Here is a 20,108-nt window from a genome sequence, read left to right as displayed (position 1 = left end):
TAATTGAATACTGAGAAGAATCGGACTCTCACTGCGTGGTATGGGCATGTTACTAACCTCTCTGGAATGCAGGTTTGGCCCTGTCTGTTGGAGTATGCAATTTTAAATGCTCATGAAAATGCTGGACAGCTAGCTCGGGATGCCAGGTGGCTTGCAGCCAACTGGAGTTTGAATGCATAGAGCCATCACTGGCCCTGATGTGCCCTTGACCCCAGCACGTGCATTTGAATGGAGCAAGCAATGCTTGACTTGAAACGTCTTGTTAAATAGAGAAACACGAGTATGTAGCGAGTTCTCTATTTATTTAGAGGCTAAATTTAAACCCAGACTCTGCGTGTTCCCAGCTGAAAGCCAAAATATGTTAGTCCCAACAGAACTGTATTTGTTGCTATGATGCTTTGGTCGCAGTCTACACGTTGTATCTCATTCTACGCTTCCATGGTATTTATGTGGAACTAATAAAGGCTGGGCCTATGTGTTATAGCAGGTAAACTAAATTTTTTTTTTTCTGTTTCTTCTGCAGATCTGGATAAGTTCTGATAGCAGTAACAGTGAAGCAGTAGAGCAGTGGCAAGATACTATGGCCAACCCTGAAAAAGTTGTTGTTAAATGGTACAGCATTGGTCCATCTTGAAGACTGGAGATGAAACTCAGGACTGATTTTTCTACAAAGATATTCCTACACTGTTTAAAATAGTATAAATAAAAAGACAAATACTGTCTACACAAGTTCTTCAGAAGGTCTCCACTGCATCACACCTCCATGGGAAAATTCAGCATTTCACAAAGAAAAATACTGGCTAAATATTACTAAGAGGACGACTTAGGAACTGGGGAAAGTGCTCATTTGATTTTAAAAAAATCCACCTTGAAAAATGTATTTTTGCCCCTTTCAGGCTCCATAAAAGCACAGAAATCCAATCTTGGAGAGCAGCAGCTTGAATCACCATCATCTTCACTAGTCACTGATGTCATCCTCATCTGCAATCTTGTCTTTGGCAGACCCCAAAGTCCATGGGAATTGGTCTGGTCAGTGGCTTGATCCTAGGTACCTCTGAGCCTTAGGGATTGTAGCCCTGGTTGACACCATTTGATCAGAGTAATGTGTGCCTCAGCAAGCGGGAAAGCTGTGGCTGCAGGAGGAGACATAAAGGGAACTGCGCAATAAGGCAGTACCCAAAGGCTTTTTTAATCTCCATCTTTGATAAAGGGCTGTTCAGTGCCCTGACATGCCTGTAGCTTGGGGTTTCCCCCATCCTTCTCTCTAAGCAGAGAGATTGAAAAATAAGAGTTTTTTCTGACTAGCTGTGATATTTGCAAGTGGGGCCCTCCAGACTCACTCCGTTTGGGTGAATTCTGGTTGGAATCAATGGAATAATACAAAGAGGCAATGGCCCTGCCTAGGATCGGAGCCAGTATTTTTAGATAAATTACTTTCTTATATAGCATTCTTATACGTAAACCACTTATCTAATCAACAATGTTCTAGCATTTGCTTACATTGCTAAAAGCCAGACTAACGTGTATGAAGGAGTAAGCAAATATTTACTGACATAAGTGCTTTTTGATACTAATTAAAATGCAGCACAGTAAGGGACTCAGACTTTGTTTAAAAGATGGGCTACTACTGCAGAAGTATTTATTACATGGCTAGGATGCTGAAAAATTATGTGTGGGAGTATATTTTTGTTACTTGTTTCTAGCAAGAAGAAATTACCATATTTTTATTGCAAATTATATTTTTCCTACAAAATCCTAAGCTTATTTTTTCTATTAGTCCCCATATTTTCAGGGGTTTATTCATACTTATTTTTAAGGCAGGAAAACGCCATGTATATAACTGATAATATATACATCTAAAAGCACAGATCTCTTTGCACTACTTTAACTACTGGATTTAAAATATATGTATATTCCATTAAATCTGCTGCTTACACATTTACTGTTGGCTCTCTGGACTGTACAAATATGTTCATATAGATGCTGAATAATTGTATCTTTTTTGTAACTTGGCTCCTGTTCAAACATCGGACATGAACTGGAGTGGCAGTGAGAGCACTCGCTGCTGGAAGGCAAAGGAACGGTGGGGAGCAGAGAAAACACTGTAACAGGAAAGCATGTTGTATTTAAGCATTGAGCTTGGAGCATCTTTGTTTTAACTTTTTTGACTTTGAGTAAAGGTCAAGAAAATATGGAATCTCTTAGATATTTTTTTTTAAATCAGCTGTTAATTGAAGTTTTTAAAACTTCAACCATCTGGATTTTTGTTGTTGAAATTCAGTATTTTGAAAACGGGGGAACAAAAGGATTTTCCCCGGCTCTTACATGCTCCGCTTTTTGACCAGGTTTTATAAATTAACTGAAAAAGTTTTTGCATGTTACTTGAAGAACAAACATCAGTTCTAGCTCTTACTGGCACTCTCTGCAAAGCTCCCAGTAGGCCCAGTGGATCTTGACCGACAGCGTTAACTTCCAGCCAGTTACCACACTTGGGATGAGCCTGGCCTGTCGGGTAAAATGAACAAAGGAACTGGACCAAGCTGATACTCTTGGGGTATCTTTCCTTGAATACGTGGATCTCTTTTATTCATTATGGCTGAACTGCAGTAAACAAAAGTGCAAACTAACTGTTTCCTTATGCAGCATGCTGCTCTATTTGAAAGAGAAGACACTGAATCAGTATCACAGTCTTTTGGGGGCTTTGATTACTGCAGCAGTGGTTCTACAGAGATTGCCAACTCAGTGAATACTGTGTAAAATGGACTTTGGGGGCTGTTTTAGGATACCTAGCCCTTTAAAGGCCTAACTAGTAATGTCTCCTTTTTCCTATGTTAATATTTAATCTATGTGTTTATAATAAAAGTTATGAACAGAAAATATTCCTTTTTTTCCCAATTGTTTATATCAGTGTTTACCAGCATCTCAAACTGAAGTTCACGTCCTACCTTTTTCTCTGAGAAAATGCCAACTAAGGTACCGTATTTCATGTGGTGTTGCATGTAGGGGAGATGACTGCTACGCGTTCCGATCTATAAGGCCTCTCTTTGAAAGATGTGCACAGGTACGGCTGCGCTCTGAAGAATGTACTCTGAGGTACTGTTTCATCCTGTGCTCATTTCCAGGCTGTGGGTTTTCTGCATTTGTGTGTGCATTCATGTAAGAATTTAATGAATTCTTAATAGTTGGCTGAAGACACACTGCTTTTTTTCTACAAAATTGGAACATGTAAGTTGTTTGTTGCCCAGATTTGTTCCTCAGTTTGTCCAGAGCACTACAGTGTACTTGAGGAAACTGATTGTATTTCAGGTTTAGAAAGCAGAAAGTCCTTTATTTGTCCTGCCACACAAAATTTGGCTCTGCTTGTTACTGGTCTCAGCAGACTCAATGCACACTCCATTAGTGAGAGCACAGCAGTGGAGCATTGGGATGTCCGTGTCTCTGCACTCCAGCCTTCTTGTATGGACAGGGGTAGAGGGGACCAGGCAATACTTGGCTGCAATAAGGTGATGAGGAAGAGAAACTTTTTTTTTTTTTTCTTTTTTTAAACTGCTGTGTCCTACTTGTGTCCTAATTACTGGCTCCCAAGATCCTGGGAGGAAACCAGAAATTCTCTACTTTCACTGTTGAGGAAAATCATCTAGGGATGGAGAGGGACCTGCCCAGCTCAAGAACCAAAAAGTTCCTATTCATCGCATCGGCATTTACCTTGCAAGTAGACCAAAGCTGTGCTTTGAACAACCCATCATCACCTGAAATAACAGTCCAGTCCTCATAATAATGCCTGTTTTGGTGCTTCGGAGGATGCCTGCTAGGTAAAGGGCTTGTCCAGAGGATTGTTTACAGCGGGTTGGAAAATGAAACTCTTGGAGGACAGGGACTGCCAGTGAGTTAATTATGTGAGGTTATCTGTACAAGAGGTGTTGCAGAGGATGTATAGGAATGGAAAACTGCTGGAAGGAAAAGTCTGTAGATTACTTTCTTCCAAGTGCATGTTGAGAAGACCCTGGGGTGCATACATGCCCACTGACTCTTGAACAGCAGTGTGTAGTAGAATGAACCAGTTAAACAAACTTACTAGCTGTCACATAAAGCACTTTTCATTGATGATTCATTGGGTCCAGAGCTTATCAGCATGGTTGTTATGTTAGACAACAGTCCTGAAGAAAAAACACAAGACAAGGGGATACATGCGTGTTCCTAGCACCAGTGTCAGCGTACAACTGGTTTTAAAACGGGGCATTCCAGCAGGTGTTATTTCAAATTGAATGTCTTAAAAGGCCAGCTAGAAATCACCTGAGATGTTTTGCCTTTTCAGTGCAGAATATTTTGCTTTACTGCTTAGTGACTGCCTCACGATAAATGCATGCGAGACTTTGGCTCCTCCAAATTCAGCTCCTGGCTTATTTGAGACTAAGGCAGTTTTCCAGAACAGGAAAGTGATGCATCATTTGAAGACTAACGCACAATATAAATTAGGAAGGAACTTTACGTACTCCAGGATGCGTGCAAGAAGAAGGAAAAAAGGTGTGTCTCAGAGCACTCGTCTAATGGTGACAGCTGTACGTTGTTCCTTTAATGCACGTTCAGCCGGTATTTTGATTGTTACATCCAAGTTTACTGTCATTGAAAATACTGTTATGAAAGCTGTTTTGTCAGTTCACTTAATTTGTAGATATAAGGCACACATGGTTTATAGTTGGATTTGCTGTTGCTTCTAGTTAGTGATTCACTCAGCTTCCTAATTTATAACAATTTTGATGAAAGCAGCAGAGGTTCAGAAGCTGCACCAGTTTTATTTCAGTCAACTCCAAAATGGATGTAGGTGAACAGGCACAACAGTTGATCTTACATTAAATGTTATTCATACAGAGATCTGTGCCTGCTTAGCAAGAAACCGACCATAGACTAAACTTAATCAGATTTGCCAGAATGTGTGTATATAATTTCACTGTTTAATCAAACAATTCTGGTTTAAGTTTGTTTATTTATGACTAATAGCATTCTGTATGTAAACGAGGCCAACAAATTTATTTTTTGAGTCTTTACATCTCAATGGCATAACGTTCCTTTTAAGGAAAAAAAATGTACGATTCTACCTCAAAAGATGAGTGGGTGTAACAGTTTGTAAACCATATTATAAAACATTACTTGGAAAAATAATTGTATTTGAGTATCTGCTCTTTTGTGATCACGACATAAATAGTGCCATATTGCTAAATCCATTAGACATCTCTGGTTTGTTCTTCTGTTGGCAGGACATTTGTATAAAACAAAAGGTAATTTTGTAAGCATTCAATTAAGCACATATGCTGTTTGACTTGAAAACTGTCTGATGGAGGTTGCTTTTTGAGTTCTGAGTTGATTTTGCAGCCAGAGCATAAGGCTGTCTAGAAACTGGGGGCAGGGTTGTCCCACTTCTTACTTTCATCCTGCCAACATATGTATGACATGGGAGGGAGGCTGGCTAGCTGTGGAAAGCTTGGCATAAATCATGCTGGACAGGATATACCCTCCTTGTTTTTCCAGCTTCTGCTGTAAAATTACATCACCATGTAAATACAGCCCTGTACATGATCTCATGCTTGGTGCATGGAAAAAGCCATCACTAAAATCAGGACCATGTTCCACAAACACTGCTCCAGCAGATTTACATTCTTCACTCTAGCTTGCACTGAGGGACAGGCCATCGTCTCTCACACTCTGGCAAAACTCCCGTTGCGTTCAGCAGAAGCAACTGGTCTTCAAAGCTGTTTTAGTTATTTCAGCGTTGTGATGGTATGATTTATCTAACAAAAGGTTACACTTATTTTTTTATATATATTTTTAAAATAGATAAAAATCTGCTCACAGTGATGTTTCTGTAGAAACTGAATTTCATTGAAAGTGGATCTGCATCTCTCAAACATAATGCATTCTTCCCATAGATTTCAGTGGCTTTAAAACAAATCCTCTATGCTGATTTTTTTCCCCCCATATTTCTGATTGCAACTTTTTCCTTCCTTTTATTTGCCTGTAGACTGCTCTTCTTGCTCCCTTAGCATAAACAAGTCTTTAAATGATGTCTGCTTTTTGCAATTAGCTTTCTGCTTTTCTAGAAATGTTTCCCTTCTTTATCTAGTGTTGGGACCCATATTATATATGTCCTACTTTTGCTCTTTAAAGAACTAGCTACAAGAAGGCAGCTTTCAGTCCTAGGGCTTGAATCACATCTGATGCTCTGCATTTCTGAGCTACCTTTGCTCGCAGCTTTGATGGTATGGTTCTTTTGGAGCTCCCTGAATTTCTGTGTTGTCTACCACCATTGAATACAACAATGGGGCAAATCAGTTGTAACTTCTTATGTGTACCTGGGTATCTTCACTTGCCTTTCTCCTCCTCCAAAAATTATCTTAGGAAATAATTATGGGTGATGAGAAGGAGCAAGCTGTTTGTGCTTCTGACCTTCAAGGACAGTATGGTTGCTTGACTGCTATTATCTGTGTGGTGAGACAAAGAGGAAGGCTCAAGGCCAGAGTCATGAAAAGCTGCACCTCCAGGTGGAGGGGGGCTCATACCTCCTCTACATATGATCTGGGAAACGCTTATTAGCCCGGGGGCTGGAATCCCTTGCCAGATGCCCAAAGTGGGGGGGGTCATCAAATTGTACTTTTTATCCTTATCTTGCAAAACCCTCTGGAGCTGTGGAGCAGCTAAATAAGGAAATTTTCCATAGGAGGAATGGCATGGTTCACAGATTTCTATGCAGCAGAGACTGAAAGATCTTGGGAGTCTTTGCAAAAAAACATCATAGGAATGTACTTGTTAGTTTTAAATATAGCAAAGCTTTGTCACTTGTCATAGGGGAGGAGTGAATTCTTAGTTTGTGATACAGAGCAGAAGAAGAAAATGTACATCCAGAACAGGGCTGGGTCCCCTCTGCATTGGTGTTCGTTAGTCCTTCAAACACCGAGGTGGAACTATACGTGCTTATCTGCCCCTTTTCCCACGCTAAGGACAGATTGGGTGGGGGATTGTTAAGGGCAGGTAGTGAAGGAGGCAAAATAAAAGAAGCGCTTCTGTTTTGAAAAACAATGTTTTTCAAAGCAGTGTAACGTGCCTGTAACTATTTGCAAAGCTTTTATTTGACGTGACTTAAGATAGATGATTACGCATTTACGTATTTGCTTAGGTTCTTTCAATACTTCCCTGGCGTGAGACTGAATTCATCCTCTTTGTATTTAAATAATGCTTCATTTTGCTGTGTTCATTGACCTTTGAGCTCTAGACCTAATTATGCCTGGTTATATATATTTTGGAGCAGTGTACTATGGAGCTGGCTGCTTGCTGGGGTTTCCCAGTAATGCAGTTTTAAAGATTTGGGCGAAGAGAGTTTTGATGTACCTTGAAATTACCATTGACTAAAAGCAGAAGCAGAGGTTTCATTAAGGTTAGTATGAAGAAATGCTTTAAAAGCTTCATTTTTAGATAACAAAATAACCAGTAGCAGCAGACATCAAGTCCCCTTCTAATCTCCAGCATGTACGTCTAATTAGGACTCCATTAAAGTTCACAGGCAATAATAATGCCTTTGTTAAACCAGTAGCGTTGCTATATTTAACTCAGCACTGAGGTTGAAAAGCTCTGTGTTCCACTGGCAGAGTGCTGACTCTGACCTTGGGAGCAGGATCTAAGATTTCTAACCATTGTTTTCAGATTTACCCTGTGACTTGTGCAGAACATCAAAAAAATTCACCAATGGAATCAGCTTCGTTTCAGGTAGACTTGCTTTTGGAGCACATACACAGACTCACAACTCTCAATAAGGTGTCTAGATTTACTGCACAAATATCCCCAAAGAACTGCATGATTGGATGATGACTCAAATCAAATGTTTTAGAGGACTGTTTTTTAAGAGCAGGACAAATAAGCCCAATGAATTCTGGATGAAACTGTGACAATCAAATCTGCATTTGTGATTACTGCGACTGGCTCAAGCTAATAAGCCTGCATGGGGAAAACAGTGGGTCAGAATGCCCATGAAAGAAAATTAGGGAAAACTGGGTAAGTACAGAGAGAAAGCACTGCAAAAATCAGGATTAATACACTCCCCTAATTTCAAAGGCAAAGAAGTAGAGTTTTAGTGATGTTAGGGGCACTTTAACCAAGCTCTTGTGCTACGGCGAAGTAGATCTTGCGAGCAGAAGAAGATCTCTGAGGCTCTAGTCCTTTGCTGTGATTTGTTAGACTTTGATGTCTCTCCATATTATGCATTTTGTAGACCAACTGCAACCCAGCTGGTTACTGTTCTTTAGTGTAGACAAATTGCATTGTGTGTATAAATTAAAGCCTTAAGTGTGATGGATTCAAAAATATACCACAACGGGATTTCTGGTATTAACTCTGCACATAATGCCAACATTCATAGAGAAGGAAATGTAACATCAGCGTGGATTCAGTATTCTCTGTCTAGCAACCCTATTCCTTGCTGTGGGAGTAAAAATCCTACAGATACCCTTTTTGAAAAATACAGCAGGTGCTTATATTCTAGTCAAAGTGAGCGGTATTTATGGCATCCACTTGTTCTCAGCTACTTTATCTCATCAGCACTTCATTCCCTTTCCCTGCCTGCACCTCTTTTAGTTGCCTAAGAGACAAACTATATTCAAACACATCCAGCTGGTTTACTTCCTTTAATCAGTCCTTGGTAGGTCATCGGAATGACAAGTTTATTCTGTGCTTTAGAAACCTATGTCAAATTTGTTTGCAAATATCTCGCTGTATGAACAGATCAAAGCACCAGCCTGGTCAACAAAAGCAATGAGTGTATCAGCCATGCCAACTACATCAACACTTCAGCAGGAATATTGGCAGAACAAGCCAAGAATCCAATACTCAGGTGCAGATCCTCAGCTGGCGCAATGTAAACTGGACTGTGTGTTGGTAGATCTGAGCCAGCTCATCTTAGCTGGGTGTCTGGACATGCAAGCCACAGAAACTACAATCTTCCGCTAAAAAGTAAGATGCCTGTGACTGTTGCTGTTCATCTCTTCAGTAGGCTGCACTGGGGTCTCAGAAGCAAGTGTTCAGGGCTGGAAATACACTCTCAGCAGCTCACGTGAAAATGGGAAAGAAGAACCCTCACCTAGAGTCTGGACTGATGCAGAGTTATTCTGCATGCCCTTTCATATCCCTGGAGATCCATGATTTCCTTTCTCAGTTTTAGTGTTTCTTGATTTAAATATGCTTTCATGATCAACTAATAAGCCCTATCCATTTGTATCCTTCTTACTAAATAGGATTTCTTGATGTGGCAGGGAAGAGGGAGGTAGAGAGGAAGAATAGTTACTGTGATCCTTGCCAACACTCCAAGAAGCTGCTTTAATATTTCTCTGAACTAGTTGTCTGTGAGCTGCAAGTGGGAAGCCACTTTTACTCTAACAGAAAAGGTTAAGATACTGAACTTGGGGAAAAAAATGGCCTAATTCTAGTCTTTGACACTGATACCAAGACTGTTTCTTCATGTGATGCAACAGAGATCATCCTTTCTTATTTTACAGACCTAAATCAATAAATACGTAAAATGTATTGCTTATTAATTAAAAAATAGTATTATAAATCCTTACGTATGTTACTAAATACCTCAAAGAGTTAAAACAGCAATGATTTTTTCAGACGGTTGCTTTTTCTTCGTTTGAGCTCCTGCATTTCTGACTTTGGGCAATGCAAATAAATTGTCTGTATTCACTTTGAGCGAGACTGAATTCCCTTCATGCGATATTCATTCAATAACTGTTTTTCTGTACAGGATGTTTAATAACTTCTTTTGTTGACTGAATTCGATCTAAAATCTGAAATTTGGTTTCATTTTAGTATTATATTGCCTGTTTATCTGCAGTACATCAAATTATATAGGTCATCAGAAGCAAAGGTGGCAAAGCCTTTACAGGAAGGGTAGCTCTTGAAGGATGCAGAACTGATTACCCAGTTGTAGTTCTAACAAATTCAAATACAATCCTAGCTGATTATCCCTGGAAGTACTTAAGTGTTTGAGGTTGTTCAACAGTCTCTGCAAAACAATGCGATGCTTTCAGTCCAAGGGTGTCTCCTTCTCTCAGAAGGTGTCCACAGCTGTTAAAAGAAACAATGGGAAAGACAAGAACGAAATTGGGATTATTCTTCGACTGTGGGCCTTTTGAGTCAGGCTTGAGACACAGCAGAGATGCATCAAATGATGAATGTGTGCTACATTAATTTTGTGCCTAATCAGAGGACTTTGTTCTCCAGCTCTGCTGCCAGTCATGGGATTTAAATCTTATCTAATAATAAGCTTGCAAATGTTCCACTGAACTGCTTTTGTGCAGTAGAGTGATTTCTAGTTTCTGCAATCCTAGTCTTTTACGGGGAAGCCAACAACGCATGTTTGGAAATGCATCTGCTAAACGACTAGCCCAGAAATCCCATCCCTGGGATTTTAGGAGTTCCACAGTGCCCAGCCTTACAGGTACTACAAGCACCTAATCGAATAGAGCTATGCAGCAAATCTTAGTTCCAAGGATAAAATTTTGAGAATTTGGAACATTAACAAATATTTCACTAACAAGAATCTGAAAGATTCTGAATCTGCAACACTTAAAGGTTGTGGTCATTTCAAAGCATGCCCAGGAAATAGGAGTCTGGAAATGGGGGAGCCTGGCATTTGGGTGCTACAGCCTCCTGAGAGCACACCTGACATTGCGGTGCTTGAGGCCTTTACTACTTCTTAGTCAAGATCTATTTTCTAATTAAAGGAGATTAACTTAGGCCATCTATGAAAACATCTTACAGAAATATAAGGACTGCACTACATGTAAAAGTGAAAATTACTAAATTAACATTTTTACGAAGAGAAAGTGAAGCATATTACATTCTTTCAATTTGAAAGAGTTCATTGAGGCCCTGAGACCAGCTCATACCTGAAAACTAAGATAGAAACTGTGACAAACTCTACAATTAATTTGTGACAAAATCATTGGACTTTGCGAAGCAGTGGTAGTCATCCAGCTCACAGAAGCTCCTGCAGAATTACTAGGGCTATAACAGAACGTACGTAATAGGCAATCCAAAATACAAGGAAAAAAGAAGGTTAAAGAATAAAGGCATGCAATACTAAAGAAGAGGTCAAAGGAAAAAACCCATGTTGATTCCCCATGCTGCAGCAAATGGCACAGGCTAAGGCACTGCTCAGCATTTTCATAAAGATGCAAAACGTACAGTAGATTGGACAGCCACACAGGAGTTTCCTCACGCCACTACCCTGCGCACAGACGAAGACAGTGGCATTGTTGCCACAAAGAAATTCTTCTTGGGGTAAGGATCAGAGGGCTGCGTTGTGACAGGTAAAGCACGTGGTCCTCATGAAAGCACAGGCTACTGACTGCTATTAAACAGAATTACAGAGTGAAAGCTGAGAAACCAACGGGACTGTGCTTATGTTGGAAACTGGTGTCCAACTGCCTGGACATCAGTTAGAGCCAGAGATGGCAAAGAGGAAAAAACCCTGATATTCTGGAGTTCTGGGACCTGCCACTTACTTGACATCATACATGCCTTTGCATACACACACACAGACAGACTGGGAGACAAATGGTCTTGGCAGTAGCATCATAAGAGGTGGTCCTGTTATTGAGTGAGCTTGTTACTGTGAGTAGAAATAAACCAGCCAAAAAAGAAGGTGACGCTTTCTTCAAATCCCACACAGCGAAACAGCACACTGTGCCCAGGGAGCCAGAATTTGTATCATCTTCCTCAGAGAAGTTGGCATCTTTCTCTACAAACATCAAGCTGGCAGTCATTCAGTTCCAGACTCATAGTCCCCACAAGCCTATACTGAGTACTTCCATAGAAAAGGCTGTCCAGCGCTTCGGCAGCATATCTTTTTCTTATATTGGTTGTAACTGTAGAAATAAAGTGCAAAGTAACATGAACTGCAAAGGGGGCATGGCTCAGTATCACATTTGTGAGGTCAGATATGGGGACACTATAGATCAGCCAAGCATCAGACAGAAAGAAAGGCATGTCTTGGTACCACCATCCCAGCCACTGGAGTATGATGCGATGGCATTGATTCTTTCTATTCCATTCAATTTTGAGCATGCAATCATGTCAGGGATAATATTCCGGGGTGCTAAGGTTAATTGCTGTTTATCCAAGCTGACTGCAGGCCTCCCAAATTACATTTACTTTAAAAACACTGAAACATTTCCTGATGTCTGTAATAAATTAGCCACTCTTGGAAGGAGGTAGTAATGGCAAAACTAGAGCACAGTAATTTCTGGTGGTTCATACTGACAGCAGAAATGGGCATGGTGCACGTTTTTAGAAGGTGTAACTGGTATTTTGGGCTTCAGAATAAAGATAGTTGAACTGGCAATATAGTACTGTTGCAAAAAATCAGAAATACCCTCCTGAGACCATGGTTAAGAGTTTTGCACAGATGAAACAGCGTTATGCATTGCTTCACTTGATGCTGGGAAAGCCCCAGCTGGAGGATGGTGTCGAACTGTAGTCATCACCTTTCAAGACAGATACAGACAAAATGGAGAGACTTTAGAGGAAATGACGAGATTAAGAACAAGAAAATCTGACCTGTGAGTAAGGAGTAAAGGTACCAGGTTGTTTAAGCTGAAAAAGAGAAAGCATGGAGATAAAATTCTAATATGCAAACATTTGTTGAAAAGAAGGACAGAGAATGACTGTTCTCTATGTCGGCTAGGGATGAACTGAATACTCACGTCATCACAGATGACAAGGAAGTTTCAGCTAGAAAATACCTACTTCAATTTTTTAGACTGCCCAGCAGCATGTTAACGTCTCTATAAAATACTGAGGCAAGAAGAATGTGCTCAGATGTAACCTGCGTATCTTTAAAGTTTGATTATTGCTGAAAAGGAATGAAAAGGTGGTTTTCTTTACTTCTTTAGTTTGCTGGCCTGCAGAAGAGCCTTTAAAAAGCAGTTCTTACCACCAGTCCAAAAGTGATATATGAAAAGATTTTAGTGAAATTAAAATTGTATCTCTTTTTGTCTGGCTTTTTAATCTTTTCATGGAAGTTTGACAGTTCTCAGAATTAAAACTAACAAAAAGTTAATTTTGTAAAGGGAATGTGAAGCACTCACCTCACTGATGGTGAGCAAATAAATAACCTTATATAATTCACCTACTGGGTAGATATCTGATACAGTAATGGTCCAGGTGGTAAATATAATGTTAGTATTGCCATAAAGCACAACTTTCCGCAAACACAGCATCTCTCCCTTTTGTTTAATCCATTAATTCCTTTTTGTCTGTTCTATCCCATAAACGCTGTTTTGTAAAAGCTTTCCATTACATCAGATATGAGCAAAAAGCTAAAACAAAGGTTCATTGACTTCCTCGGTCAGGGGCCTCATCACACATTCCCTGGGCACCTGTCATTGCACGGGGTGTGTCAAGTACGCACAGGGTTCCTGGTCAGGCCGCCAGCCAGAAATAGGAGTTTATGAAGTACTACTGAAAAGTTAGTAAGTGCTGGGTTTTGATCTCATTTTGGAAGCTCCCTTCTTAGTGATTTTCATTGTCCCAGCCCACCTTCATCAGTTCAGTGGTTAACTGTGACATTTAATGAAACAGGATAAAGATGCCTGCAATAAAATTATGGTGGTATACAACTGGGGTGGAATTCATGCCAATTCTCTCTCCTGGAAACAAGCAGGACCATACTGAAATCAGTGAGAAGCTTTTCATTCGCTGCTTTTCTTTTTAAGTCTCATCCCATGGTACCATCGGTTTCTTTTGGACTTAGCAGCTGGAATCTGATATTTCTGTCTACTGGGATGACAAGGATTTAGTCAGAGTGAGGAGCTATGCTAATAATGTAGAACAAAACACTGGCAGCAGAAAATATATTCTGTTCTTGGTTTAAAGCTGAATTTGTCTTAACTTGGTGAACTGGTGGCTGCTTTGAATTTGAATGTGTTTTGACTTATTAACATGTAAAATGTAATCACTAACCCCCCCCCATTCTATACTAATGGGACGCATGCATGAGGTAAAGTTTAAGAAGGTAGCTTTTGCTTGATCTTCTCTAATGTTACTGTAATGGATAGTTGGAAACTCAAGCAGCACCACTGGAGCCTTTTAAAATTAATTTGTTTACTTTTCCATCCCAACCTATTCACATTTCTAGTATAAGCCGTACTTCCAGATGAAATTGATTAAACACATCTTGAATTTCAAAACCCTTCTGTGTTCACTCATATTTATTATGAGTTTGATGCACAAGCAGCTCTTTGCTGATTCCCAAATGAGTCCAGGTATAAGAGGACCAGGCCTACCATGTCTTATGTTGATTTTCTGATTATGGTATTTTATTACACTTAATTTACACAGTGAAACCATTTTCTTTTCTTTTACAGAGCTTCCTGTTGGCAACACGACATTGTGTGAATGGCATATAATCCTGACTCCTTTTGCAATATCGTGTGGTCTAATGCCAACTTTTTGTTTAAAAAGGGTGTGAAAGGATTTGACCTATGAGAAAATGATGCTAAACATTAACTGTGACATCATTTGAGCACCTGCCTCATGAATAACCCCAGCTACTCTCACAGATGCAAAGCAGAACAGAATAGAATAGAAACTTTTTAAAATCAATTTCAGCAACAATTCTGCCACAAAATCCCATGTGTCCTTTCTGTCTTTGGTTTCTAACTTAAGTAAAAGCTTTGTTCTTGTTTGATGAACAAAGAATCTTTAGCTGATACTGAATACCTCATTACTACAAACTGTATGCTGTGGACAAAGGCCAACTATGATAACCATACTTTGCCTTAGTAAGCTTCTAATTAATTTCGTAAGCTGTTTAAAGTGGTTATCAATTTCCCATCTCCACTTGTTGTGCAGCACTGCTAGGTGCTCTTAGAACACCAGTGATTCACCTCTGCTCAGCTGATTTTGTGAGTTTTCCTCTGGGCACAGAAAGCTTTTAAAATGCATGGGATGTGTTACAGCAATAAAAACATCACAACAGAAACCATGAATGGAGATTTTTACAGATGAAAATGAATATGCAGAAGATCTTGTTTCTTTTCTAATTACTTAGACCTTCTGCCTTGGAATGAGTATTTATTTAAATAAAAAAGTCAATGGCCATGAGCAGTTCCAAGGTTTGCATGTGAAGCATGGCATGAAAAATGCTTAACAGAATTAAGCGACTCAGTTGAGTACTTATTGTCATGTTCTCTTCAGAAGCTTTTTCTTGTGGAATAGACAAAACAAAATATTATTATTCAGCTGCCCTGCTAATTTTTTGTAAAAGGCTTAGGTCTCAAGGTAAGGTCTCAATGTGAAAAGCTCTGCCTTTCCATGCAGTCATTATTGCACAGATTTCCTCTAAGTGTTTCCTTGTGTATAGCTGAGGGGGAGAAAAAAGAATTGCACCCAAACCTGCAAGTCTTTGGCTTTAAAATATTATATCCCATTCAAACAGATCAAAAAAACCCAAACACAAACAAACAAATAATTTAATGATGGAACTGAAAATACACTGTGGTGAGTGGAGCAGAAAGGACTAACTACATCTCACCAAATTCGGTCACTGGAGACAGGGCTGGGGAGGTCAAAGGACAGACCAAAACCACCCTGTAACTGAATGTTTGGGGTTTTGCATTTCACAGTAAATCGAAACTCCTGTAGTAGAACTGCCCTCTTTGAAAACAGCTTCCACCTCCAGTGACTGGACAGAGTTGTGGTCAAAATTAACTTCAGCTGAGTAACTGCTGTAGGGAGGTGTCTGTCTTACTCTGCCAATGAGACGGAGGATGGTGCTCTTTACGCTCCCTTGAAATGCTGAGTAGGACCTATTTTAAGAGAGCACTACAAGGATCATGGCCCTTTGAAACCAGTGGAGTTACTTTGTAAAAGTTACTTCTAATGCTATGCTATTACTAAGGAAAATATATTTTTGTATTATGAAATTACAGAATCCTCATTAATTTTATGTATTTTCTTGATAAACTATTCATTGCACTGGGTACATTCCACAAGGATGGAATATGAAAGAAGCAGAAGACTTAAGAATAAGCCATGCCCAAGTGAATGCGGAGTAGTAGGAAGCTGATGCGTGCTGCTCCGTCTAAATTCACACATTTGGTTTCTATCTATCTATATCTACATAGAGGTAGCTGTAGAAGGAACTGTAGAAGAAATTGGTAGAAGGACCACGAGATAGTTGTGTACAGAGTGAGGCCCAGGGAAGACCAGAGAAGCCCCAAAGGCAGTGGGCAGCTGATGCATGAGCAGCAGAGCTGAGCTTGGCTAGACGTTTGTGCTACTCTGGCAATACCAAGTATTTCTGAAAACTATTTGATTATTCAGTGCGCTCTGGCTGCTTTAAGATGCTCTGGAGTAAATCAAACCAAATATAACTTTTTTTCATAACTATCAAGTTACAGCATAAGATGGCAGAGACTAAAGTAATTTTCATGCTCAAACGATGTATTTTCTGTATCTTTAATGTGCTAGATTTTCATTAACCTTAATTCCGAGTTTCCTAGGTTTATCATGTTTAGTTTAGGAATAATAACAACATCACTCTAAAGTCATCTGGAAAAAATTCTCTGGATTTTACTCTACATTATGAAATCCATTTTCAAGTAGTTTTGTCAGGGAATATAATTCCCAGCATTGGTTGAAACAGTTTTGGCGGAAAATTAGATCTTTATTAAATGCACATTTTTAAACAAAAAGCCTGCTTTCTGGGGAAAACCTTGTTTTCTTTTAAATTAACTAATTAAATACTCAGAACTAGTCTTTAAGCCAAAAGCTGAAAAGCCTCACTTTGGAAATACTCCCATCTCTTCCCATTGGAGTTGTAGCTCAAATGCCTTGTTGTCCTCTACCGGGACTTGCTCCCTCCAAGGAGACTGCAACTCCAAGGAAGCATGGCAGGCAACCAGCAAGACAGGGGACTGACAGACATAGCCACAAGCCAAACCTGCACCCTCAGTTACAGCTCCCAGGACCCAGCAGGATGACATTTTCTAGACTCAAGCTTTTGGAACTCTTAGGAAATAGCTGGAAATGTGACTTCCTCTTGTGTTCCAAGATTCAACACACTTTCTGCAACATAAAATTTTCAAGAGCAGTTGAAAAAAATTTACTATCAGCTTGTCTTTCTCCTTGCTCCTTAGAAACTAGCATGACTGATATATCTGAACATGGGAACGATACCAAGTTTGGATGTGGTGGATGTTTGGCACCTGGTAGTACTGATCCCACCATCTTCCAGAACTGTCATCTGACAGTTAATTGAAATCATGTTATACCCAGTGCCTGTAAATTTGTTTGCATATACCAATTAGAATTTATATAACCCTTAACAATATTGTAAAAGAACATTGACCCACAAAATACCCATCAGCATAGCTTAATAAACAGCCTTATCTCCATTTACATTAGGCTTCCACTCTTTCCCATTCAACATATGGTTTCACTTTGAAAGAGCAGACTTACAGTAAACTCTATCATCAGTAGGCTGATAAATGCTGTAATTCATAACAGTACGTCTGTTTGAGGAAGATTTCCCATGCCTAGTGAATGCTTAATGGTTTTCTAAAATACTAACTTTCTTTATATATTTTGACACTGAGTACCGTATACAGGAAAAGAAATTATGGTTCTTGCCCATCCCTCCAACAATTTTAACTTTTTGTTTATTTTACAAGTACATGCTGGTGTTTGGATACTTAACAGAGATGCTAACCTCAAGATCCTTTGTACTTGAGGCAAATGGGGTCTTAATTCTACCTCAATGCCCCTCAGTTTGCTGCTCTTGTAATGTAGCACCTTAGACGTTCTGAATAGTGTAACTGAAATTTCACAAAGCAAGTGTGGTAGGATCACCAGGTCCCATGCTGAGTGCTGGAAGGTTTCTGAAAACCTGCTAGCCCAGATGAAGACTTGGGCCTGCCTGTGCGAAACATTTTGTGTGGAGGTCAGCTGAGGTGCAGAGGCGACAGAGGTCCTTGAGGTTTTTGAGGTTCCTTGTGACTTGTTTTTTTCTTTCTTCTTTTTGTGAAGCAGCAAAGCTGGACATCACTGGAACTCATATATGATTAACAGGTGAGGAAGCCAGTTCCCACTTAAACCATCAGTGTCTTTTGCCCCAGGCAGTGAAACAGATCACTGCAGTGAAACTATTTCTCTCTCTGTAGTAGTTGTGGATGCATCTACACAGCCCCATATGGAGGCAAACCCCCTTAAAATAACAAGGTAAGTGCAGGCCAATGGCCAGTGCTTTGTTCACATAGACTCCAGTTTGCAAAGAAATGCTCCCAGAAGAGTCTGCTAAGGTAAGACTTATGTAGAGTGGCATAAAGACTAATCACATTGGAGGGCTTGCAGTCTGCCTGGTAAACTACTGCCATGACCTGTAAACATGGGAAAGGATTAAGGTCATATCAACATGCTGACGCAGGAGGTTTATGACTAAGTTAATCATCCTGTTTGAAATGCAAACTCGAACCCATCAGAAAAGCATGCAAAGGGGCCACTAGTAGTGCCTGGAGCCAGAAATTTCCAGGTTCTGCTCTCACAGACAGGGCAGCTGGCAAAGACAGATTCTGTAGGTGGAACAGATGTAAGGCAGGAGAAACTGGGACTAGAAAATCCAGGCATCCCTTCCCTGGGTGGTACAGAATGCCAAGTCTAGCAGAAATCATCAGCCTACCCTTGGTGTTGGATGCAATGAGCTATACCTCAGGATAGCAAGTCCTGGATCATTTGGCAAAGGAAAGAGCCGAACCCTGACCAAGCTTTTCATCAACCTTATGGCATTATTAAAAATAGATACATTTTGCAACACTCTCAGGCAGATGAGGTCACAATGCAAACGCCTCTTGGGAAACAAACAATTCCCTGTGTAATTGCCATTGTTGCTGGTTTTGGCCATGGGTCCATAAAAGCACTGAAATGTTTTTTCTTCTGTGTTCCCAAATCAAAGCTTTAACAACTAATAGCAGAGACATTTGGATATCCAGATATGATGGAAGGAACAGTTTCTCCCTCAAATCCCAACAAGTGAATACTATAACCCAATCTGGTGTCATGCTTTAGGCTAATGAAGTGCTGGACCGTCTAGGGAAAGCAAGGTACCCAGAAACGCCTCACTTTCCCAAGTGATATTGGCATGTTCTTTTTGTGACTGACTAATAGGAAAGGTGCTTTAATAACACACTTTGACTTTACTTCCATTCAGCCTAGATAGAGCTGCAGCTATTTCTCAGGAGAAAATAGCTCATTTCTTATCTGTACGAGTTCTTATATTGCTTCCTACTTAGTTAGCATGTCATCCATGATCAAGACTGAGAATTTCACCTGCAGCTGCTACAGGTTCTACAATTCACAACAAAGTATATTATTAGAGACAGCTCTAATCAGCCATAAGATCAGTGTCTCAGATACGCGATGGGAAACGGACAGATGTTGCTGCTGACAAGGCAGCAACACCTACAGCCTGTATTATACTTAAGTTGGAAGATCTTTCTATGAGAAAACAGTGGGAAGGCGTAGCATGCCAATGGACTGAACATACCTACTAGCTAATATGCTTATGTGAGTCTGTAGGAAAAAACTGCTCAGTATGTAGACCTGATCCTGGTGCTAACTTGAAGCAACATTTCAACTGGTGTGACTGAAAGATATGATCCAGGAAACAGCCTCATCATCAACAACATAAATAAAATCAAACTTTGTCAGTTCTCACTTTTGAAGAGCAACTTGAGTAGCTAATCAAAGGAAGTAGCTCATCAAAGGAAGCAGGTTGTCCTGGGATACAAACTCCTGAAAGACACATCTCTTCAAATGACCGACAGTGGAGATCAGCAATGAATACTGACTTTGAAACCTACAGGGAAAAAAGTAAGCAACCGACTGAGATGCAGAGGTCAAGTTCACCCTCCTAGTGCTGCTGGTTTTGGCTGGCTATGGACTCAGGAAGCTGACGCACTTGGTTCATATTTCCATGATTGTCTTTGCAATCATAAGAATACTATTTCTCCCTCTCCCCCTCCCCTCCGCCCCCCGTAGATTTTACAGTAGTTTGTAGATTCTGT

General features: G+C 40.0%; 1 protein-coding gene across 8 annotated transcripts in view; it reads left to right on the top strand.

Moving 5' to 3' along the window:
* TC2N (tandem C2 domains, nuclear) overlaps positions 1-2,855 on the top strand; it is a 36,327-nt gene extending 33,472 nt beyond the window's left edge. For all 8 annotated transcript variants that reach the window (XM_054827269.1, XM_054827262.1, XM_054827263.1 and 5 more), the window contains one exon: positions 524-2,855. In XM_054827269.1, coding sequence (XP_054683244.1) covers positions 524-634 — 111 coding nt within the window. In that variant the 3' untranslated portion in view covers positions 635-2,855. The remainder of the gene's footprint in view (positions 1-523) is intronic.
* Positions 2,856-20,108: the final 17,253 nt, after the last annotated feature.

This window comes from Grus americana, chromosome 5, assembly GCF_028858705.1.
Source record: "Grus americana isolate bGruAme1 chromosome 5, bGruAme1.mat, whole genome shotgun sequence".
NCBI lineage: Eukaryota > Metazoa > Chordata > Aves > Gruiformes > Gruidae > Grus > Grus americana.
This window is presented reverse-complemented; position numbering and strand designations above follow the sequence as displayed.